Genomic DNA, 24,216 nt, shown 5'->3' with positions numbered 1-24,216 from the left:
GACACAATTTTATTTATTTACTTATGTTTTTTAAAGTATTTAAATCTGGTTTTTATACTGTTATTTCCTTTTGAGTTTCAGGGCAGTGCATATAGTGTATATGGTCAACACACAAATACATGCTGATTGGTTAATGCATTAGCAAGGTGTATGATGAATTCACACACATCTCAGTTAAATAAGAGGTGTGGTCATATTCCTTAAGCTGTGTTTTCACAGGACGTATGCAGTTGCCATTGTAATGATTCTCATCCAGGCTGGCGTGGGGCTAAGTGTGAGTTTGAAAAAGCTCGTTCAGTATACCTATTGTTTTTGTTCTGTAAAGCACAGAAAGTAAAGATTATTATGCAGGACCACATGGGAGGTAGAAGCGGAAAACATCCTGAGGAGCACGCATTGGAATGTGGGGCCATCTTCTGAGACTCGCTTTTTTATTGTCATGAAGGGCATCAGGAGAGAGTTTGTTTTTTATTTGCTGTCTTAAGTAGTGGTTTCATTGCTCTTCCATACACACCTCTAAACATGTAGTCTTCAGCTTAGATGGTCTCAAACTCCAAAGTGGTGAGTTCATAATGGGCGTGTTCAAACAGGTTCCTTCATAATGGGTTTATTTGCACTAAATAGGAGTCGGTGCTAATCCTTTGTCACCAAGTGGGTAGAGCCTTAGTTTCTCTTCTGCGTAGACACGGTTTACTGCACCTGACACTGAGGGCAGAGCATTATGTGAGTTCTCAGGGAGTGAATAGTAAGTTCTGTCTTCGAATAGTCCTCATTCTGGTCGTTTTCACCATTCAGCAGGTATCTTTGCATATCCAGCACGCCCTCTTCACATATCAGGTTGACTGTTAATTATGCTGTGGTAAGATGGCCACAGGCGCCTGAGCTATGTGCCACACCCAGCTTCCTCATAGTAAAGTTCCTCTTCCTCTCCTTTTATTCATCCAAATGGAATGGTTTTTTCTGTGCATGTCTTTTCATCTTTTTAACTATGTCAGACATGCTGAGAAGTTCAGAAATTAATGTAACAGATGCCCGGGAATCTGCTACCCCAGCTGAGCATGTGTCAAAGTAGTATTCACATTGTCCTTTCTTTTATTCTCACCCACTGGTCAGCTTTCCTTTCCCTTCCTCGGCCTTTGGTTTTGTTTTTGTATTTGTTTTTAAGAAAACATCCCAGATACAGCCAAAGCCTCCCATTTCCATCCCCTTCCGTTCCCTCCCTGCTTGCGGGGTGTTTGTCTTCACTGCGAATGTTTTCTATTTCATAAAAACCCCATAAAAATATATGGTTGTAATTGCTGTTTGAAAAATTTACATAAATGGTGTCATGCTACGTGATTTTTAAAAAACCACTGTGGTACATTTAGTGTTATACTTACATTGATACACATAGCTCTAGCTCATTTAAATTACAGCCTTCTGGCTTACAGCTCTGCAGTTTTGTGTTCTTAGAATCAGGACTGTAGGGTTCATCCTTTCCCATGTCTCCTTGTGCACATAATGTGAATTACTCATTTTTGTTTTAATGGAAATTTTGTTAAAGCACATGTGAATATGAGAGATGGCATGTTGGACTTTTAAGGAGAAAACTGCTCTATAAATCATAGTAATGGTAATAGAAGCTGTCTCCCCTTTGCCATCATATTACCTAATAGTACCTAACAGTCAATATTTATATTACCTAGTGTCAGTATATATTTCACTGTAACTGACAGGGAGTTTAGGATTTTAATTCTTCTTCCCTGTCATCAGTTAAGGTATGTACTGTGACCATGTGATTAGCTTTGATTTCACGATTGGTGTGTTAAGACTATTTCCAGTGTTAGTTATGGCCTGTTTTTATTTTCTGAGAGACGTGTGAATGATATGTGTCCTAAAAGTAGCTCTTGTTTTCTAAAACGTGGATTAATATAGGTCTGTCCGTTACTTTTGATGGAAAAAGAGAAGATTACTTTCCTGATCTAATGAAATGGGCCTCTGAAAATGGGGCTTCTGTCGAGGGTTTTGAAATGGTTAACTTCAAAGAAGAGGGCTTTGGTTTGAGAGCAACAAGAGATATCAAGGTGAGTTTATAAAATGTTGGTCTGAGGGGGTCTATGTGTGTTTGAACTGTTGTGCTGCAGAGGGTGCAGGGTGAGGAGGTAGACGTGTGGTGGGGAAGTTCTGGTTCTGAGCCTGTGGGCAGATAGGCAGCCTGGAGGACCTCAGGCTCATGTTCTAAGCAACTCCTCCCACCTTATCCCTCTGGGAAGCCAAGCTGCTAACCAGTGACTGGGACAAGTCAGTTCACATTTCTGAGCCTCTGTTAGGAGGCCATAGAACATGCCTCACAGGATTTTGAGATTTACCTAAAGACAAGGAGGTGGACTCATGGTTTTTTATTTTGTGACTTACTGGAGGTGAGTGGGTGGAGGACTGGTGGTGTGGGGATGCCTACCAGTGTCTGGAATGGATACCTGTGAGGTTGAAGGTACTAGGAGCTCACTGAAATGGCAACACCAGTGGCAATAGGGAGAGAAGAGAGAAACAGCCACCTGCTAAGGGAGAAGGGCTTTTTCTCCCCTCTTTGTTCTTGGTTCTTCTTTCCACATGAAGGGAGCAGCAGTCACTGGCCATGCCTGGCCTTTCCTCACCCCTCACTCATGCCTCTTGTAAGAGGAGGCGCTCCTTCATCTGTTTGGGAGAAGGAACTGGACTTGGCCTTTTTCTCGATGGGAGATGGTTGCCCGTATGCATTCATTCCACTCTGCTCTCCGCCCTGGAAGCTTTGCAGGGGCAGGCCACACATGGGGAGGGTGGTGGGGATCCGGCTCTGCCTGTAACTAGGTGGGGGAGTCTGTCTAATTCTGGGATTCAGGAGGTGATATTTTGGGTGACCATCTGTTGTATTCTCTCTCTCTCTCAGTTGCTTCAGAACTTGGGTGGAGGAAAGGGTGTTATTTGGCCCCCTCAAACCTCCAGCAACATTTTTGGCTAGTTGTAGTTAACCTTTCATTGATAGATTGGTAAATCACATGCTGGTATATTAGATACCTGTTAAATGTCTGCTGTGTGACTGGTAGTATCTTGCTTCCAAAAAAAAACAGTCTCTTTCTTCATGATGCCTATAATCTGTATAGTAAGAGACAAGACAGATAACTTAATAGTTGACATTGGTGAAGGCAAGGTGCCACATGTTCTTCTCTTGTATCAGATTCAAGGCAGCATTTGTGTGGATGTTGCCCAGAAGATCTGAGCTGTGGACTTTCCTCACTATGTGCTTTTGTGGGGAGGCGAGGGTTGGGGAGGAGGTCTTAAACAACAGACATTTATTTCTCACAATTTGGAGGCTGGATGTCCAAGATCTCAAGGTGCTGGCATGGTCTGTCTAGGTGAGGGCATTCTTGGTTTGCAGACAGCTGCCCACTTGCTGTCTTCTCACATGTTGGAGCACCATGTGCCCGTTCTATGCGGTGTAGATACACAGGACACAGCAAAAGGAAGCATCCTGTGTTGCCAAGAAATGAGAAAAAGCTTTGGGAAACAAATTTGTAAACCAGTGTGTCTTCTGGGCATGTGATTTCACTAGTAACTGTTGTGCTTTAAAGATAAGTATGTAGAGGAAGGAATGGTACTCTGGCTTTAAAACTCAGTAGTAGTAGTAATTCATGTCGACAGATTAGGGTTTTTGTTGGAGGCAGAAATTTTGTTTTGGTCTGGTTTTAGAACTTAGAAGTACAGCAAAGAATAAAATAAACACCTTTGTGCTCTACTCCAAGTGTTGTATTTGCTTCAAGTTAAAGTTCAAAGTCCCTTCTTTGATTATTTGCTCGTCAGCATATGTAGTTTTTAGTTTTTCTATTGGAAACAGGATTTTAAGCTATCCTTCTACTCATTTAACTATAAGATAAATGGTTACATTAAAAAATATATTTGAATATTTATTTGAAGTGCTGATATGCAGCCTTAAGTTGTACTTCATGTGTGATTGGATTTCTGACCGTAGGTATAGTTGGATTGAAGACTGTACCATGTTTTGATGATTCTCCTATTATTTTTTTCCCTAGGCAGAAGAATTGTTTTTATGGGTTCCACGAAAATTACTAATGACTGTTGAATCTGCTAAAAATTCAGTGTTGGGTGAGAATAATTTCTGACTGTTCAAGGCAAAATACAAATGACAATATATAAAATTCCATTTTGTGGCACTAAGGATCATACTTGGTTTTTCTCGCCTGGTGAAATAGTCCCTCAAATATGCATTAAGTGTTTTTCATTTAATGTTATAAAAAAGATGTACATGACCTTTATTGTTACTATTATTATTATATATATATTTTTTTGAGATAGGGTCTCGCTTTGTCACCTAGGCTGGAGTACAGTGGCACCATCATAGCTCACTACAGCCTTGATCTCCCAGGCTCAAATGATTCTCCCACAGGTGTGCGCCACTACACCTGGCTAATATATATATATATATGTATTTTGTTTTTCTTTGTAGAGACGGGGTTTCACTGTATTGCCCAGGCTGGTCTCAAACTCCTGAGCTCAAGCAGCCCTCCCACCTTGACCTCCCAAAGTGCTAGGATTACAGGTGTGAGCCACCGCGCCCATCCTGTACCTGACTTTCAATGTTACAAGACCTTTTAGTTTTCCTGTAATTTGTAAATGTATATTTAAATGAAGTTTTTAAGAAGTTTGTGGAACTTACACTGTTAACTTCTGGGTTAATTCAGGGCCCTTATATTCTCAAGACCGAATCCTTCAAGCCATGGGAAACATCGCACTGGCCTTTCATTTGCTGTGTGAGCGAGCCAACCCTAACTCCTTCTGGCAGCCCTACATTCAGACTCTCCCTAGTGAATATGACACACCTCTCTACTTTGAAGAAGATGAAGTTCGGTATCTTCAGTCCACACAAGCTATACACGATGTCTTCAGCCAGTATAAAAACACAGCTCGGCAGTACGCCTACTTCTATAAAGTCATCCAGGTGAGCAGCTGTTTACTGTTTACGTATGTATTTCGCAGAGTGGGGAGGAAAGAGGACTTGAGTCCATAAATATTCCATTTGATGTCTTACTAAGAATACTTAAACATTTTGCTTTTTAAATTGAAAATATAAAATACATTTCATTGTTTCTGTTTTTACAGAAATATCAGTGAAATACGGTTACATATATATATCTGATTTCGTCACTGTCCAGTGTTAATACAAGCAGTTGTTCCTGAGTTATTGAAATCACTAAGTTTTTTTGTAAACAAAAGATCACAGTGAAATTTTAAAAGCCATAAAGCATATCTGATGCAAAAAGTTACTCTGTGTATAAACTTTTCAAGAAAATGAATGTTAATTTTTTTCTAGATAAGTATAAAATATTGACAATTTAGCAAATTATAACATTTATGTTTTTCAAAGTGTACTGTGTATTAATTTTAATTTGTTCTCAGTAAAAGTTTCTCATAGAAATCTCTATAAGGCTCCAAGTATTTGAATTACCTGTGATGACACCTTTCTGTATTTTGGTGGTGTGGCCACTGTTGTCTTTCATTTGCAGTTGATCAGCAGTCAGAAGGAACAGGGCCAGTGCCATAGTCCCCGCCAGGACTGAGAGGCGGCATGGCTCCTTCTCCTGACTCCGCACAGTCTAAGTCACTGAAGAGTCAGCTCCTGGGCTGCTCTTCTTGAGATACGACAAGTGGGCAAGTGAACTATTTGCTCGCTTTCCTTTTTGGGCAGTGTGACAGCCTGAATTAGGTTTGATTTGCTTGTTCCTTAAATGATCTATCCTTGCTATGTTTTATTTGCAAGAAGTGGTAACTTCATTTCATTGCTACAGGTGATACTGTTTTCCACTTATTATTTTCACTTTGTAGCATGCTTACTGCATAAAATTTTACACTCAGTTACATCTCCTCCTCCACCGAACACTTCACATATGTCAAAAATTATACATGACTGCTGTCTTCAAGTAGAAATCAATCCCTTTGTTTTTCTAAACCTTAAACTTCAGGAAGTCATTAGGAATGTTTGTACAGTATGTATATAGCTTTTATTTCAAGTTGGCTTAATTCAAAAACTATTGATGAAGCCAAATCAAAACTTTGTTTCTTCATATAGTGTGCACCTACGGTCCCTCAGTCTAAGGTCGGTTTAGCTCTTCATGACCTGGAAGGGTTATACTTTTATTCTTAGTTCTCAATGGTATATCTTTCATGACTAAAGATTAAGCTGACTTTAGTAGGTCTAAGTATTTGCCATTTTCTCTTGCTGGACAATGAACTACAAGCTGGCTCTTTTCACTAATGTGCCTCTAGTTTGTAAATGCTGGTAGCCTGCTCTGAGAGGTCTCTCTTCTCTTGGCAAGTTGGATGGTCTAGGATGATGGCAGGTCTTCTGATAACCAGCTTGGTGTGAATGAGCTTTGGATGTTTCATTGTATTCACTGGTCTGTTTACTTCAGTATTAACTAAGTAGTGCAGCTTTGCTTCAAAATTTGATGAGATTTTCAGTGGTTGTGAGTCACTAAAATACTCTCTTCATATAGATGGAGCCATTTTTTGTCAATTTGTTTAAGAGCCAGGTCTCTTTGTAACCGCCTGAAATAAACTGCCTTAGATGCTGAGACACTAAGGGGATTGTATTATACCACCTTCTGTGTAGTAAACGGTGTCATTGTAAACATCTCAGGAATTAGAGAACATTCTAAAAGTAAACTCTTAATTGAGAAGTTTTCTCAAGAGTAGTAGAATTCCTACATGACTAATAAGAACAATTTGTGTCATTTATAACGTAATGAGTACAAATATCGTTTTTAAAAACAACAGCATTCTTAGAGCACTAATCTTTTTAAAGAAATTATTCCTCTTTATTGAAAAATTTAGTTAACCACTATCAAACATGGAACATTCAAATGTGAAATTAACCAGGTAATCAAATGTCTGCACAGTTGATATTTTTTCCACAATTAAGTCAATCTGAATATTTGAAAAAAGTATCAGGATTTAGAAATCAAACTGGTTACTTTTCTGTCAAAAGTATGAAACTGAGGAGAGCAAAATGTGTCTGGTCATATATATAAGTTCTTTTATTTTATATCGGACTTTTTTTTCCTTTTGTGACACAGGGTCTCGCTGTCACCCAGGCTGGAGTGTAGTGGCATGATGATGGCTTACTGCAGCCTTGACCTCCAGGCTCAAGCGATCCTCCCACCTCAGCCTCCCCAGTAGCTGGGATTACAGGCATGTGCCACCACGCCTGGCTAATATTTTGTATTTTTTGTAGAGATGAGGTTTCGCCATGTTGGTAAGGCTGGTCTCAAACTCCTGGAGTCAAGTGATCCGCCCGCCTTGTCCTCCCACAGTGCTGGGATTACAGGCGTGAACCACCTCACTCGGCCTGGAGACATTTTTTTATTGTTGAATTGGGAGTGTGGGGTGCCACTGGCATCTAGGTTAGAGTTGCTGCTACAATTCTACATATAGGACAGCCCCCTCAACAAGGCATTTTCCAGCCCCAAATGTTAGAAGTGCTGAGGCTGAGAAACCCCTGCTTTGTATTTGTATACAGAACAAAGCACCTCAGATACGTATGATTGAGAAAATTACAGTCCTTCCCGCCTAATGATTGGAAGCCTGAGGCCTGCCGACACTGGTTGTGAGTGACTTTCGTCATTTTCTCAGAATGTCTTCTCCTTAGCTAATTCCAGATCCCTTCCTGGGTATAACTGCATGCTGTGGTGAGGAGAAGGTATTTTAGAGCATTTTTTGGTCACTGGCATTTAACACATATCCCTTCTTTTTAAGAACCTACAAATAAAATACCAGGTTTAGAGATACTTGATTTATTAAGGATACAAATACAGGGGAACAAACACTGAAAAAATGTAAACCTAAGATTCAGGTTATAAAATCATGCGGATTTGGAGTAAGGAGCTGAGTTGAGATCCTTGGCATTGCATGTTGCAAATGAAATACGCATGATGGGGTGGAGTCAGTTCTCTGTGTTAGCTGGGGGACTTCACAGGAAGGAGCATTTGAGTGATGGGAGGGAAGGAACCCTGGCCCCTGGACTGGGCAGTCCTGACTGAGTATGGTTAGGAAGAGTTGAAACAGCTGCATCCACTGTCCAAGTGAGAGACGCTGTGGCTGCGTGGAAAGAGCACGTACTTTGTAGTAAGACAAAAACCTGCATTCTATAGCTCATTTGCTGTTTACATATAATTTGAAATTAAATATAATTTGGAATTAGTTGCTTTACTTCTGAGTTTGTTTCCCAATCTGTAAGATAAAAATATGAAGACCTGTTTTTTCCTGTGACCATTGTCAGCCCAAGTTGGATTGTTTATCAAAGCAACTAGCCTGCTGCCAGGCTAGTTGTTGTTAGGAGTCATTTTCCTCTGGGAAACTGTGGAAATGGTAGGGTGAAGCTCCCTCAGCAAGTGCAGTGTGGTAACTGAGAGGGTGGGCTGTGGAGCCAGCCTGCTAGGGCTGAAATCCCTGCAGCACCACTTAGAACTGTGCCATTTTGGGCCGGTCTCTGTGCCTTCCTTCCCGTATCTGTAAAGGGGGCTAGTGGAGTGCCTGATTCCCAGGGTTGCTGAGGGAGCAAAGTGAGTTGATCTGTGGTGAGGCCGTTAGTACTGTGCCTAGCACACAGTGCTCATTGTAGAAATGCTCTGTTTATGCTATTAACATTTTGCGTTTGACCCTCAGGCCATGTTATTTGGTTTTGTTTTGTTTTAAATCACTTCTCCTTCTGTCCGTACAGTATCTTAAGTTAGTATTTCTTAGTGTTTTCTACTAAAGCAAAACTGGTGGCCAAAGATAACATTCCTGCAAGTCTAGGGGCTAAACCCATAGTGACTCATCACAAGCTCAAAGTTGCTGTCAAGCCTGGGCAACCCATCTCTACAAAAAATTAGCCAGGTGTGGTGGCATGCACCTGTAGTCTCAGCTACTTGGGAGGCTGAAGTGGGAGGTTGGCTTGAGCCTTAGAGGTAAAGGCTGCAGTGAGCTATGGTCACACCACTGCATTCCAGCTTGGGCAACAGAGCAAGATCCTGTCTAAAAAAAAAAATTGCTTCCAAGATTCATGTTTTTGTTACTGGTTTTTGGACTCGTGTTTTTAAATCTTAAAAATTCATGCAAATGATAATGTTTGCTATTTTTAAAACCATGTTAAGTGACTTACCATCAAGTGAGATGGATATTGCAGGAAAACAACCCTACTTTCTCCTAAGACCTCGGGTTGTCTCACGCTGCAGTGTGAGAAGTGCAGCCTTTACCTGTAGTAAGTGCCATTAAGCTGACCCGTGGGCAGTTCAGATGTGATTTTTTTTTCAGAAGAAGAAAATGTAACGGTCATTTAACATGGGTAAAACTATTCAGCTGAAGGGATCATTACATACTGAAAATACGTAATAATGAGCTTTTGTGTGTGTGTGTGTTTTGTTTTTTTTTTGAGATGGAGTCTTGCTTTATCACCTAGGCTGGAGTGTGGTGGCGCGATCTCAGCTCACTGCAACCTCTGCCTCCTGGGTTCAAGCGATTCTCCTGCCTCAGCCTCTTGAGTAGCTGGGGTAACAGGTGCCCGCCACCGCCCAGCTAATATTTTGTATTTTTTGTAGAGACGGGGCTTCACCATGTTGGCCAGGCTGGTCTTGAACTCCTGATCTCTGGTGATCTGCCCACCTTAGCCTTCCAAAGTGCTGGGATTACGGGCATGAGCCACTGCGCCCGGCCAATAATGAGTTTTTGTAGAACATTTCTTAATGATTTAAAGTAAGTTCCTGTTGGAATAGGAGCTGTAGGCGGCCTGGAATGAGGTGCACTGCTGTGACAATTAGGCAGGAATAGGCTGTGGGCTAAGAGCTTTTGAATGAGGGTTCATGACAAAGGAAAACAGACTTAAGCAAAAGTTATCTTTTTAAAAAATTGTCTTTTGAGTCTACTTGTTTTTCATCTCTTCTAAAAGTCTTAAGTAATAAATTGGAGTGAACACAAATGTAAACATTTCATTGCTATTGTTTTATAAGAGTATCATATTTTCTTATCTCAGTACCAAACCGTCTATCTTTCCCATGCTTTTCCAGGATCAGATGTTAGGCCTTTGCTCCTTTTAGTAGGTCACCTTGTCAGTGCATTGTCACTCAGGGAGAGAGAGAGGATTATTACATCACTTCCCAGTTCATAGTCCATTACTGTGACCTGCTCTCAGTTTTTTCTGTTTCTGGCATTGAGGCTGTTAACCTTTTCCAAGGTCATGGGGACCCTCTCCCCAGAGAAATGGACATGTGTACTATATCACAAACATTTGTAGATCATTTGGTGGGGTGCTGTGATTTCAAGAAACTCGTTTTCAATTTTTATCTGTGATTTCCCATTTAAAATAATTTTCTTGGGGGCCTGTACCGAGCTCTGCATCTGAACTGAAACCTATTTTTTTTTTTCCCCAATCTACCTGCTGGCTTGGAGGTCTACAGGCCATGGCTCGCAGCCCCTGTCTCTGGGTACTTTGGGAGTGACAGCAAGCACGATTCAGTTCTGTGCATCCCTAGTGATGATCCTGGTGATCCTGATTTTTGGGAAAGGAGCATGGAGAAGTAATAATAGTCCATTCAGTCTTACAGCTTGCTTCAGGCTTTTAGGGTTTTTAATTCCAAAAGCACCAGTACTAACTTCTAGTATTTATACATTTTTTCACGTAGATTTCTGTGTATTGCATTTTTTATTTATTGTTTTTCTCTCTTTGGTGGTGGTGGCCTAAAAACTAGAAAAATAATTTCCTGTGGTGTGTCCTCCCAGCAGATTTCCTTGATCCAGGACCTTTTAGTGTGGGTACTTCGTTCAGATCACCTTTTGTCTTTAACTTGCTTTTATAGTTTATTTAAAACAAAGTCTTGGGCTAGCCACAGTGGGTTTACGCCTGTAATCCCAGCACTCTGGGAGGCCGAGGTGGGCAGATCATGAGGTCAAGAGTTTGAAACCAGCCTGGCCAACGTGGTGAAACCTCATCTCTACTAAGAATACAAAAATTGGCCGGGCGTGGTGGCGTGTGACTGTAATCCCAGTTACTTGTGAGGCTGAGGCAGGAGAATTGCTGAACCCAAGAGGCAGAGAGAGGTTGCAGTGAGCACAGGTCGCGCCACTGCACTCCAGCCTGGGCGACAGAGCAAGACTCCGTTTTGGGAAAAACAAACAAACAAACAAAAGAAATCTTGTGGGCCCCTGCTCTTCCTCATTTGTGTGGTAGGGGCTTGAGCTTTACGAGTTTTGAGGAGTCCTTCCAGTTTTTACATTGTAAAATGTAAAACACCTGTATGAACACCTGAAAGCTACATACAGTATATGTCATCTTCTTGACATTTCCTTCATGAGATGTTTGACGCACACTGTATGTATCCTTCAGGTGTTCGACAGATGATAGTGTGTAACCAGAAGCCTCAAGTTCCAGGAATTTTGAGAGCATTCCTTGTATTAAGATACAGCACCTGGGCAGGTGCGGTGGCTCACTGCTGTTATCCCAGCACTTTGGGAGTCTGAGGTGGGAGGATGGCTTGAGCTCAGGAGTTCGAGATCAGTCTGGGCAACATGGCAAAATCCCATCTCTACTAAAAATACAAAAACGAGGTAGGCGTGGTGGTGGACGCCTATAGTTCCAGCTACTTGGGAGGCTGAGGCAGGAGAATCGCTTGGACACAGGAAGTTGAGGCTGCAGTGAGCCGTGATCACATCACTGTACTTCAGCCTGGGTGGCAGAGCGAGACCCTGTCTCAAAAAAAGAAAAAAAGAAAAAAGATACAGCACCTGCTGGTGAAACATCATACTGCAGCTTGATGGTTGAGGAATGTCTACACTCAAACTCCAGAAGCTAAGTTTAGAAATTGTGGCTGAGCCAAAGGCTAGAAGAGGCTTGTATGAAATGGAGCTAAAATTTATGTCAGTTTGTGAAACAGAGGCCAGGGAAGAAGAGAGGACTCATGGTGAAAGGCTGAACTTGGCATTTAAAACTGTTAAAACTTTAACCCTATAAAAATACTAGCAGATCAGAACATACCAAAGTTCAGCTCTAAGTTCAGACTTTACATGGAAATGGATGACCAGTTTGTGATAGAAATAAACGGTAAAGTAGGGTTTGGCTTAAACCCTATTTTGAAGTACTATAATTGTGTGAAAGCAAAGTATATCCTATCAGATTTTGCTTACCTTAACGTAGTTGAATGATTAGCTCAGATGTTTTTCATCTATGCTAATGAAAGAGAAATTAATAGACCCTGTCTGTGAATGAACTGTTTAATTGATAATCAGTACCATGTAATGGACCCGGCGCTATGACATAGGGTGCCAGCTTGTCTGAAGATTAGCTTATCTTAGAGACATGTACATTTTTCTATGTTGTTGAGATTGAATGTATTGCTTTTTAAGTAAATACAAGCATACAGGGTTTAACAGAATAGAAGCATATCTATTAAATTGATTACTACTATTTTTCAGTTGATCTCATCACTTAAGTGATTTGTCACACCTTACTTGGATTTCTTCTTTTGTGTTGATCCAACCATTTGAGAGGTGCAGGGGAAGGTATGGAGATGGAGAAACTCATATGTGTATCAACTGCCATGGATTTTGTTTCAAGGCAAGCATCATTGCAGCAGCCTCCCCGTTTTCCTGCCTTATGCTTCAGGATGGAGTAAGGCAATTTCAAGTTGGCCATCTTCCTCGAACAGGCAACTCCTACCTAGCCAGGGCTGAGTGGCAGAAGAGACAACCAGCCATGTTCACAACTTACTGTTGCTGCAGCCTGCCTCTGAAAACAGGGCCCGCCAAGAGGCAGAGGAAGATGTCACTTTTGGTTCTTGGCATCCTGTGGCAGTTGTGGCTAAATACAAACATTTCCCGCTGTTCTACTTGTCTCTGACAGAGCTACACAAGAATAGCACAAGATGTGAATTTCCAGAGATGTATTTAGCCTGTGTTTTCATAAAGCTCTCATCTACATTTAGAAATCTGATAATACATGAGGCCTTCAGGAATGTGTACCAAATTAGAGTGAAAACCTCTGGGCATCAGCTGAAAGATCCCAAGGCCCTGAAATTCACGGAAAGGGTTTAGACACTCAGTAGCATACGCTGTATATAGCTATGTGTCCTTTAGCACTGTAAGGGAAAATACACATATGCTTTATATAACTTTGACTCCTCTGGTGGCAGAGGTTGTGTACAGGAGTGTCCCAGTTTATGCACAGATTATATTCCAAATTGTCGCTCTGACTTGGCGTGGGGCTCCTCTCCCTATTCAGCTTCTTCCATTCTGTTGGTTCCTCTGAAGTGTGAGGTATCACACCAGCGATGGGGACTAGTATTTCTGGGGATATGAAGTTTGTTTGTTTTTTAACTTTTTATTTTGAAATAATTCTAGACTTAACAAACAGTTGCAAAATTTGTGCACAGTTCTTCTATATACACTTCACCTAGCTTCACTTAAAGTTAACATATTACACAACCTTCAGTTTAATGATCTAAACCAGGAAGTCAACCTTGGTACAGTACTATTAACTAATCTGCAGACCTTGTTTGAATTTCATCAGTTGTCCTGGCACTAATGCCCTTTTTTTCCTTTCCAGAATCCCATATTGCATTTAGTTGTTGAATCTTCTCAAATCACTTCCAGCCTGGGATAGTTCCTTGGTCTCTCCTTGTCTTTCATGACCCTGACACTTTAGAAGAGTACTGCTGGCCTGGCTGGTTACTTTGTAGAGGTCCCTCAACATGCATTTGCCGGATATTTTAGGTGTAGACTGAAATTATGCATTTTGGGCAAGAATACCATGGAAGTAAGGTGTGTCCTCCTTAGGGAATACGTGAATCAATATGTCTTTTTGGTTTTTCCGTCAGAAGTTACTATTTTTTCTGTTATAGTTAGTGAATACCTTATAGAAAGATACTTTGAGACTATGCAAATATCCTGTTTCTCACCATCCTTTCATCCACTGGTTTTTGTATCTATCATGATTTTTGTCTGTGATAGTTACTACTGTAGTGTTTGCCAAGCGGTGATTTTCTCTGTTATTTCTTCTACATGTAATCTTTGGAATTTTACTAAAAGGAAGAGCTGTACCTTCTTCCACATTTATTATTCAGCTGTTCATATCAGTATGGACTCATGGATATTTATTTTATTTGATAGACTGTGTAATCCATTACTATATATTTGATACAAAAATTGTTTTAGATGGCTCTTCATGTAAAGATACCTGATTTCCTCGTCACTTATAATTTGAGAATATGTGTCTTGTGCAGTTTTTGCCATAAAGTTAAATGCATGGAGGTACTTAATAAAAAATTGCTGAAATTGATGCATAACACAGCAGATCATTTATGAAGGTCACTTGGCCTCAGAATTCAAAGAGTGGCTGTGGCCGCTGCTTCCTGCTTGCCATTTTCCTGACCTCAGTTTCACTTAAATGTTTCCTAGAAGCAAACGTGTTCCATATGTGACATTTTTTGTTCTCAGCCAACTTCGTGATAACATTGCATCTGATAACTGAGGGGTATGGGCTACAGATTGAGGAGGGATGGAATAGAGTCAAAGATGATGGTGAGGGTACGAGGTGGCCAGTTTCATAGGCTGGAGGTGTTGGGGTTGATGAGCTGTAAATCTAGATTTAATCCTTGCGTTCTGTGGTCATGGGAACTGGGTAGATATTTTGGGGCATAGAAGGGAAAGAATGATGTCTGTTTTCAGGTTGTTCATCTGGATTGGCTAGAGGACTTTTCCAGGGGGGTAGGTAACATTCTTCACAGTGTGCCCCTGGAATTGTTCTTTTGGAGTGGCTCTTTTGCACGTTGTAGGAAACCTGTGGCTACAGATGGAAGACACTGCGTGAGAAGGGGGCTGAAGCTGTACTAAGAGCTGCAGACGACGCTTCCGCTACCGCCACTGTAATGAGGACAGTGGATTCAGTAAGAATGACTCTCCCTGGTGCAGTGTCACCTCTCTTCTCAGGCTTTGATCCTTACCATTACCGGGTGAGGGAGTTTGAGTCCTCATTTCTCAAATGGGGAATGGGAGAAGTTGAGCAGGCTGCCAGAGGCTTGTGGTACCTGCATCCTGGAACTGGACTCCGAGCAGGTCTGTTAGACCCAAAGCCTGTGCTCCTAGCCACAGGGGCTCACCAAACCACTGTCTTAGTCTTTAAGGTCGTACCTGGTCTTAATTTTGGGATAAAGAAATAGTCTAGTTTTAAGGGCAGAGGAATCTTGTTTAAAATCTCCTCTCTTGCGCTAGTGTTTCACAGAAAGCTGGGCGTGGCCCTGCTGGCCGAGAACTCCGGGCCTGTCAGTCCAGCCTGTGAGCTTGCTGGCAGTCTCTTCCAGCTTCCTAAAGGAGATTGTTCCAGCTCTTTCGTTTTACTGTGTGTTGGGATTGAAAGATACTAATTCTTAGAGGAACTAATAAGCCTATTTGCTTTTTTTCCCCCCAAGCTATGAGGAAGCTGGTTGTGCTCTATTTTTTCTTTTATTGTTATCCTTACCGGTTCAACTTATTTAATGATACAAAGACTGAAAAAACTAGGACTTAGGACATCAGTCCAGGCTTGCCTGTTCTCTGGAGAGTTGCTGGTGCCTTTATAAAGTTTGGTAGAGCCACTGGCTGTCTTGGTGAAATTCCCTGACCTGTGACCTTGCCTGTTCCTGATAGCTGACCTTGAGATTAACTTGGGTTCAATGTGTAAGCACTGCCTTATTGTGTGCTATTTAACATTTCCAATTTTGTAAATTACTCATTCTAAACATGTATCTCATTTTCATCATTTCCATAAATGAAAACTGTAGCTATGTCATTCAAAAAAATCTGTGCTTTTAACTATGTTCTTGTTTTTTAAATGTTATAGATCACATGGAGACTTCACCTTCTGTGAATTTAGTGTTCTTCATTTTTTCTATTTTGTCCAGCTTTAGTTCCAGTGGCTTTTGGGGGACTGAAGAAATGAAATGGGCTGGGCGTGGTGGCTCACTCCTGTAATCCAAGCACTTTGGGAGGCTGAGGTGGGTGGATCACCTGAGGTCGGGAGTTTGAGACCAGCCTGGCCAGCATGGTGAAACCCCGTCTCTACTAAAAAATACAAAATTAGCTGGGCGTGGTGGCATGCACCTGTAGTCCCAGCTACTTGGGAGGCTGAGACATGAGAATCGCTTGAACACGGGAGGCAGAGGTTGCAGTGAGCCGAGCTTGCACCACTGCACTCCAGCCTAGGCGACAGAGTGAGACTCTGCCTCAAAAAAAAAAAAAAAGAGAAATGAAATGCTTTTTCTCTGTCCTTGGGGTTCTGCCTGGGGTCTTCTCGGTGGTGTGTGTCCCTGTCTTGGAACCTGGGGCAGGGTGCCCCTAGAGTACACTGATGTGTCCACCTGAGGCGGGTGTGAGTTCCCAGGTCAGACCCCAGCATCTCCATCCTGCCCTGGGGACTGGCAACGCTTCTGCTCTGTCTTCTTCACTGACCCTTCTCACTGGAAGCCCTCCTGTTAAACCATGGCCTTCCTCCTCCTCTTCCCCTCTTTACCTGACTGTGGTCCTTGGCCCCTTTAGGAAAACTGTTGCTTTTGTCAATCAGTTTGGGAGCTGATGTCCAGCAAAGTGATGCACGTTGTCCCCAGCCTCCCACCTTACCTGTGACACAGGTGTTTGCGTGGGAGTAGAGGCACCCGTAGGGACATGGAAAACAGACTTAAAGGGCAAACAGTTACCATGGAGTCCCAAGTGATGTAACTTGGGGCTGGCATCCTAACCAAGGAGGGTTAGGCAATGCCCGCTATGGGCCGAGCACTGTAAGACTTTTCTTACTTTCTGTTCTTATATAAGGAGTTGTCTGGAACTGTACCTTCCTAGAATAATCTGAGACAGAATTAACCAAATTAGAAGAAACCACCAACACCAGGTCTAGGCTGTCATTGATAGTTTAATTTGTATACCGAGAAGTCAGAATAGAGGCCAGAAATACAGGGCGCACTCCTAAGACGGTGTTCCTTTGCACCTCCAAATGTCAATGGTGGGCTGAGGGTCCTGACAGAGGCTCCCGTTACCCTCACCATCCCTCCAAAGCTGGGCATTGTCCCCATTTTATTAGCGAGGAAGCAGGTGTAGGAACAGGAAAGCTCTCCAGAGCCACTGATAAGCCCAGACAAGGCGAAAGCTCAGACCTGTCTGACCCTAGACACAATTTTTCCTCCATCTCCTCTGTCTCCACCGGTCTGTCCCGTTCTGTGATTCCTTCTCTCCCCAACTCCAGTCCCAACTTTGCTTGTCCTGGGTCTTCGCTACAAGTCTGATCAATAACAGCTTTGTGAAAATCCCTAAAAGTTTAAAAACAAAAGAAATTTCAAAAAATTCCTATTTGAAACCTGCTTTAAAACAAAAGAAAACCTAAGATTCTTCCCTGAGTAGATTCTCTATCCTCTGGGACAGGATTTTTAGACCTTGTGTTTGTTTTGTTTTTCATCTGTATGATAGAAGAGGGAACCTGCTAATGTTTCTGAGGTGACCCTAAGTACCCTTAGGAGAACACTTCCACATTACACACGTTTATAATCACTCACATTTGTTAATATTGGTGTACCCACACTCTGGTGTCCCTGAAGAACTGTGCTGTTTTTGTAATTTCTTCTGCTCTAAATGGTTTAGACTGCAGCCATCCCGTGGCCACCCTTTGTAGCTATAATCTACTCTCAAGGAAGAAAACGGAGGTGAGAAAAGCACAAAAAAGAGGAAGGGGATAGAGGAACCTCCAGGACACCAGTTATTATTAATATATAACTTTGAGTCTGGGACCTCTCAGCAACCCAGTGTGGAAGCAGAGTTGTGACTTTTCACCCCTGCTGCATTTTAACGTCAAGTGAATAGTAGAGTGGCTTAACTTCCGTTGAACTTGAGTGAATTGATAGTGAGTTGGTGAAATGATTGTCTTAACAGAAACGCTGTTGCTGATGGTCTTTGTAGACAGAGAGTGAGGGCATAGCATATTCTGTTGTCATTCGTTTATAAGGTGCCATTGATTAGACCAAGTTCAGGTCCAGTCTTCTTGATTTCTTCAAATTTGAGAGCCTGAGTATTGGTGAGGCTTGGCTGCTGCTATTCATTTGGCATATTTGCCAAGGAGGATTAGATAACTTTCTGCATTTGCATCGCATATTACCTCTACCTGGAATTGATATGGCCTGAACAGTTTTTGAATATTTTTTGCTTCATTTGAGTCCCTATGGGCTTACAATCCACTTCAGGTGGACCGTATCTTTTACCATCATGGCCTTTTTAAAAATACATTTTTTCAATATGGTTAAAAACATTTTCTTTAATTGACAAATGATAATTGTACATGTTCATGACATAATCAAGATTTTTTTTTTTCTTGAGACAAAGTCTAGCACTATTACCCAGGCTCAATCTCAGCTCACTGCAGCCTCCACCTTCCAGGCTCAAGCCATCTTCCCACCTCAGCGTGCACCACCACGTCCAGCTAATTTTTAATTTTTTTTGTAGAGATGAGTTTTCACCGTGTTGCTCAGGCTGGTCTCAAATTCGTGAGCTGAAGCGATCCGCCCGCCTCAGCCTCCCAATGTGCAGGGATTACAGGTGTGAACTACCGCACCTGGCCCATTGGTGATGTTTTCATACATATAATGTATAAGATCAGATCAGATGGATAATTAGCGTATCCATCATCTCAAACGTTTTTCATTTCTTTGTGTTGGGAATGTTCAATATCCTCCTTGCTATCTGAAACTATAAAATGTGTTATTGTTCACTATGGCCATCCTACAGTGCCATAGGACAAAAATATGGAACTCTTGACTAGTTTGTGTGTCATCCTTGCGCAGGTGCCATGCTCATCTTCCCAGTATTACTCCAATTTTAGTATATGTGCTGCCTAAGTGAGCACGGAAATTCGTTTTAGCTGTAAGTTTGTGCTGGGCAGATTATCCAATAAAAGTGCCCTTGTAATTGAATAGTTCTGAAATAGCCTTGTGAGTGGCAGATCCCCTGACTGCCCTGTCTGTTGTGAATGGCAGATCCCCTGACTGCCCTGTCTGTTCTTCACCCAGCCTGCCAGCTTTGCCTTTTCCACTGATGTGTTTGTGGGATGCAGTGGACCCCAGAAGAACAGGACCTCAGATTTCAAGCTTGTGACCCACTAGCTCAGCCTGGCCAGGTTAAATTGGTATCTTAGGTTCCCTGTAGAAAGGGTCTGTGAATGTCTGCCAACCAGGCTGCATGGGAGTAAAGAAGGTGATGTCTGTGACAGGCCCAGCACTCAGGGACTGAGTCCTGCGCCGATGCAGGAGCTGTGTACTCAGCAGCGTAGGCCCAGCCTCCTTCCAGGAGTCATGGCCCCACTCGAGATCTGATTTTGCAAGGCAGCCCTTTCTAGTACAAGAAGACTGTAGTTAGAAAGCCATTCCTTACACTGAGGCAAAATAGGCCTCCCTGTAACCTTCATCTTACAGTTTTGTTTCTGTTTTTAGAGCAAGAAAGTCAATCTCATCTTCTGCAGCATGAGAGTTCTTTTTACTCACCAGTGAAGCATTCATAACCTCTGTCAGGCACCTGCGTGGAATTACAGGTTTACAGAATTAATCAGAATAAATCCTGTCTTCCAAAGCTTACATTCTAGTCATATATAGTTCAACAAAAAGTGATGTCAGGACACAGATTAAAAACAAAATCATGGGGCCAGGCACAGTGGCTCACGCCTGTAATCCCAGTACTTTGGGGAGCCGAGGTGGGCGGATCACTTGAGGTCAAGAGTTCGAGACCAGCCTGGCCAACATGGTGAAACCCCATCTCTCCTAAAAATACAAAAATCACCCAGGCATGGTGGCATGCACCTATAATCCCAGCTACTCAGGAGGCTGAGGCAGGAGAATTGCTTGAACCCGGGAGGTGGAGGTTTGAGTTGAGATCATGCCACTACACTCCAGCCTGGGCAACAGAGTGACTTTCCGTCTCAAAAGAAAAAAAAAAATTATGGGAGTTCAGAGAAGGAAGATTGCTTTCATGAAGAAATTTGAGGAGGATGTTTTATTTTTGTTTTTAAATGGGAAAAGTGGCATTTGGAGAAAATGTTCATGATATAAAAACCCACATTTTCTTAGAGCCTTATAAAATGTGTTCACGTCCAGCTTCACAGCTCGCCCTCATAATAACCTTGTAATATACGTCTGTAACTCTCCCTGTCAGAAGATAAGAAAGTGAGGCTCAAAGGGGCAGCTTGTCCAAGGCAATTGGGGTCTGTGCCACAACATCAGAGCCCCTGTCCTCGTCAGGGTGTGTGGTTGGTGGGCGTTCTTTGGGCCGCTGTTCCAGTGTCTTAGAGATGCGCCTGGGTGTTCGCTCCCCTCTTACCTGGCAGTCAGAACCTGTCAGCACGAACGTTTGACTCTTGAACAGCACGGGGGGCAGTGATGCTGACCCCACCCCATGCAGTCGAAATCCATATAACTTCTAACTCCCCAGAAACTTAACTACTAGTAACTACTGTTGACCAGAGACCTTACCAATAACGCAAACAGTTGATTAACACATATGTTGTCTGCTAAATGTATTACATAGTGTTTTCTTACAGTAAAGTAAGCTGGAGAAAAGAAAACATTATTAAGAAAAGCATAAGGGAGAGAAAATATATTTCCTGTTCATTAGTGGGAGTGGGTTATCATCAAGGTCTTCATCTTTGTCATTGTCACATTGAGGAAGAGGAGGAGAAGGGGTGGGTCTTGCTGTCTCAGGAGTAGCAGATCTGGAAGAAAATCTATTTATAAGTGGACTCACTCAGACATACCCACGTGGTTCAAGGGTCACCTGTATATTCCTTCAATTGTCTGTCTTCCCAACTTGAATGAAAACCCACTGAGGACAAGGACTTTGCTGCATTCTCATCTAGAATGTGCCTAACACAGAGATGGTGCTCTGTAATTGTCTGTTGGATGAGTAAAGCACTCAGTAGCCAAAACAACAGACAACTAACATTTGATAAAACTCAGCCAGAAACTGTGTGTATGTCATTTCATTCTTTTAATAACCCAATGCGAAGGTATGATTACTGTTATTTTACTGAGGAACTGAGGCTCCCTGAAGCTTCACAGCCAGGAAGTGGCTAGGCTGGGGCTAATTGAGATCTGATGCAGAGCTGGTGTGCTCAGCCAGCATGCTGCGTCCTCCATGGCTGCTTCATAGTCAGAACTCATGCCGTGGGCATCTGCGCACCAGAGGTCATGAGTTGTGGTCTGGAGAGATTGGGACTGTTTAAAATGCCTGGGGGCTTTCTTACCATGATTTCTCTCACTTTAGGTTCGTTTTCCTTAGCCACGACTCCGTCACCCAGTCCTGGCCCCTCTTCTTTCTTCTAAAGGGTCCCTGTGCTCTTCACCTCCTCAGTGTGGCTCCACCGAGGGGCTCTTTTTGGAATATGAATAGTAATCCATGTTTCCCCACTGACTTTTCCTTACTCCGAGAACAAACTTAGAGGGCTGGGCTGCCCCGATGGCCCTGCCTCTGCTGCGGCCTCATCAGGGGCCGCTTCCTCCCTCACTGCAGTCCACTCGTCTGGTGGTGATCAGGGCCCAGGGCTCGCCAGCCTCTCCTCCTCAGGACTTGGCTGTGGACCCCCTTCCTGCCTGCTGCAGGCTTCTCTGGGTTCTTCTAGCTTCGGCACAGAGTGTCTTCTGACTGTGAAGACCCCTTGACGCCTGTGCTAGCGTGCTGTTTTGTCCCCTTGCAGATATGTGACTGCCTGTGACTGCTTTTGTGTTTGTCATCTGTCCCCTTCCCTGGAGTTTGAGCTTTATGAGCGGGACCTTTCTCTGCTGGCCCCACCGTGGCACTGCTGCCTAGCCTAGTGCCTGTCACACAGGAGGGCTCAAGCAGGGCTGGTTGAATGGGGAACCGATTGCCTTGTCCTCCACGTGTAAGTCACATGTGGCCAGGCTCTCTGAGGGCAGTGAGCCCTCTGTGCACACAGAAGCACCTGGTTAGGTCCTGTGGTTCAGTGGTAAGTGCTATAAGGAGATATAAAAGGAGTGAGGTCCAGCCCATCTGCCACACCCTACGCTGGGTCCCCACTGGGCTGGGGCCTCACAGACAGACAGCTTTTCCCAGTTTGTACAAAGGTCCCTGTTGGACACTTTTGTCCCTCTCTGATGGGTTTACCCCTGCTGGGATGAATGCTAAATCTGAGAGGACCTCAGAGCGGTAGCTTAAGTGAGGATTGCTGAGGGTGACCGCATACTGTTGCTCTGCTCACAGGCCTCATTGGCCCTGAGCATCGGTGTTCCTGTCCTTTCTTTCTCTGTCTTGCGAGAGGTGAAATTCACAGTGAGGGAGGAATTTATCAGATCCTCAGCTTTTATTAGATTTAATCGAGCAGCTCTCCAGATAACTTGTTTATGTTTTCTTGGGCTATTGTATTTTTCTCTCTCTCTTTTTTTTTAAGTGCTTTCTGTATTCTCCAAAAGATGGAGTGATGTGAAATATACTCCCACAACACTGTCAAAGCCCTGTTTGTTCTTTTCTTTCTCACCCAGTGTTCCCTACAAGGCCTCTTCCCCCCACATTCCGAGAGTTCTCTTCAGGTACACCCTGTGCCATCTTTCTGCACCTTCTTACTGGCTCTGTTTTTAAACGCACAAGCTCCCATTGCCACATTCCACCCCTGAGTCCTCCAGCCAGGGCTCTCTGACTGCAGCAAGACTTAGATTCACTCTCTGAGCTGTTCCAGTGAATTACCCTCCCCTGTGCATTGTGTAGACACTGGAGTCTGTGTATATGTGTATATTGCTCCTGACCCTCCCCCCTAGTGACTCTACTGGAAATTACTGGGTATTTCCACTTCCTACCTGTAGTGAAATGTGATTATCAACAGCCTGAGCCTGAATTATATTTGTGGAGAGCTGCTACCTTTTTTTTTCTTTTTTTTGAGACGGAGTCTCACTCTGTCACCCAGGCTTGAGTGCAGTGGTGCAATCTCGGCTCACTGCAACCTTTGCCTCCTAGGTTCAAGCGATTCTCCTGCCTCAGCCTTTTGAGTAGCTAGGACTACAAGGCACCCGCCACCACGCCCGGCTAATATTTTGTATTTTTAGTAGAGATGGGGTTTCACCATGTTAGCCAGGATGGTCCCGATCTCCTGACCTCGTGATCCACCTGCCTCAGCCTCCCAAAGTGCTGGGATTACGGGTATGAGCCACCACACCCGGCCAGAGCTGCTACTTTTAGGCCCACCTGTGTTGCTTAGTGCCCGAGCTTGGTTACGTGTTAATGATTTAAGTAATTTTGTCATTTTGCAAATCGAATTTATTCTTTCAGTTTAAAAGAAAAAGTGAGTTCTAAAAATTAGTAATAGAAAATGTAGCATGGAAACTGTTTATTTTTAATTACATTCAGTCTCAGGAAAAAATAATAACATTCATATTCTTTTAAAAGAAAGAAGTCAAATTACTACTTATTGAAAATATTTTCTACTGGGCTTGGTGGTTCACGCCTGTAATCCCAGCACTTTGGGAGGTCAGGGTTGGGGGATCACTTTAGCCCAGGAGTTCAAGACCAGCCTGGATAACATGGTGAAACCCCAACATGGCAAAACTCTGTCTCTAAAAAAAATACAAAAAGATTGCCTGAACATGGTGACGTGTGCCTGTAGAGCTACTTAGGAGACTGAGGTGAGAGGATGGTTTGAGCCCAGTAGGTGATGGTTGCAGTGAGTCAAGATTGTGCCACCATACTCTAGCTTGGGTGACAAAGCCAGATCCTGTCTCAAAAAATAATATTTATACATATAAATATATATGTTTATACGTATAAAAATATAAATACATAAGTATATATTTTTATATATACTTATATATACTTACATATTTATATATGCATATATTTATATAAAATATAAAAAGATGTTTATATTTTAATACATAAATGTGTTTTATATATTTTTATATATATATTTCAGAATATATATGTAATGAGTTTTGCTGAACGCTTCTCCTGTGGTTCAGTCGTAGGTGCTATAAGGAGATATAAAATCAACATGAGGTCCTTGCCTTCTAGAAGTTTACCATTGGAAATAGAAGGAAAACAGGAAACGTTGACAAGCAAAAATGGTAAACTGAGGCAGTGCTCTGCTGTCTGACTCTGTGAAGCTTGGGGCTGTCAGGGGATACCTGAGTGGGGCTTGAAAGGCAAAGTTGTCTG

The 24,216-nt window shown here is 42.7% G+C and overlaps 1 protein-coding gene and 1 non-coding gene across 7 annotated transcripts in view; one reads left to right on the top strand and one right to left on the bottom strand.

Moving 5' to 3' along the window:
* The window catches only part of SETD3 (SET domain containing 3, actin N3(tau)-histidine methyltransferase), an 86,248-nt gene that overhangs the window by 18,463 nt on the left and 43,569 nt on the right, over positions 1-24,216 (top strand). For 4 of the 6 annotated variants that reach the window (XM_073998169.1, XM_065518440.2, XM_045396962.3 and 1 more), the window contains exons 4-6: positions 1,915-2,063; positions 4,047-4,119; positions 4,716-4,972. In XM_073998169.1, the coding sequence (XP_073854270.1) occupies positions 1,915-2,063; positions 4,047-4,119; positions 4,716-4,972 (479 nt within the window). The remainder of the gene's footprint in view (positions 1-1,914; positions 2,064-4,046; positions 4,120-4,715; positions 4,973-24,216) is intronic. The other 2 variants (XM_073998171.1, XM_073998170.1) reach the window with 1 other exon arrangement.
* On the bottom strand, positions 18,810-18,916 carry LOC123574740 (U6 spliceosomal RNA). Its single transcript, XR_006699944.2, has one exon. It is a non-coding gene; the product is annotated as a U6 spliceosomal RNA (small nuclear RNA).

The sequence above is a fragment of the Macaca fascicularis genome, chromosome 7 (genome assembly GCF_037993035.2).
Source record: "Macaca fascicularis isolate 582-1 chromosome 7, T2T-MFA8v1.1".
NCBI lineage: Eukaryota > Metazoa > Chordata > Mammalia > Primates > Cercopithecidae > Macaca > Macaca fascicularis.
This window is presented reverse-complemented; position numbering and strand designations above follow the sequence as displayed.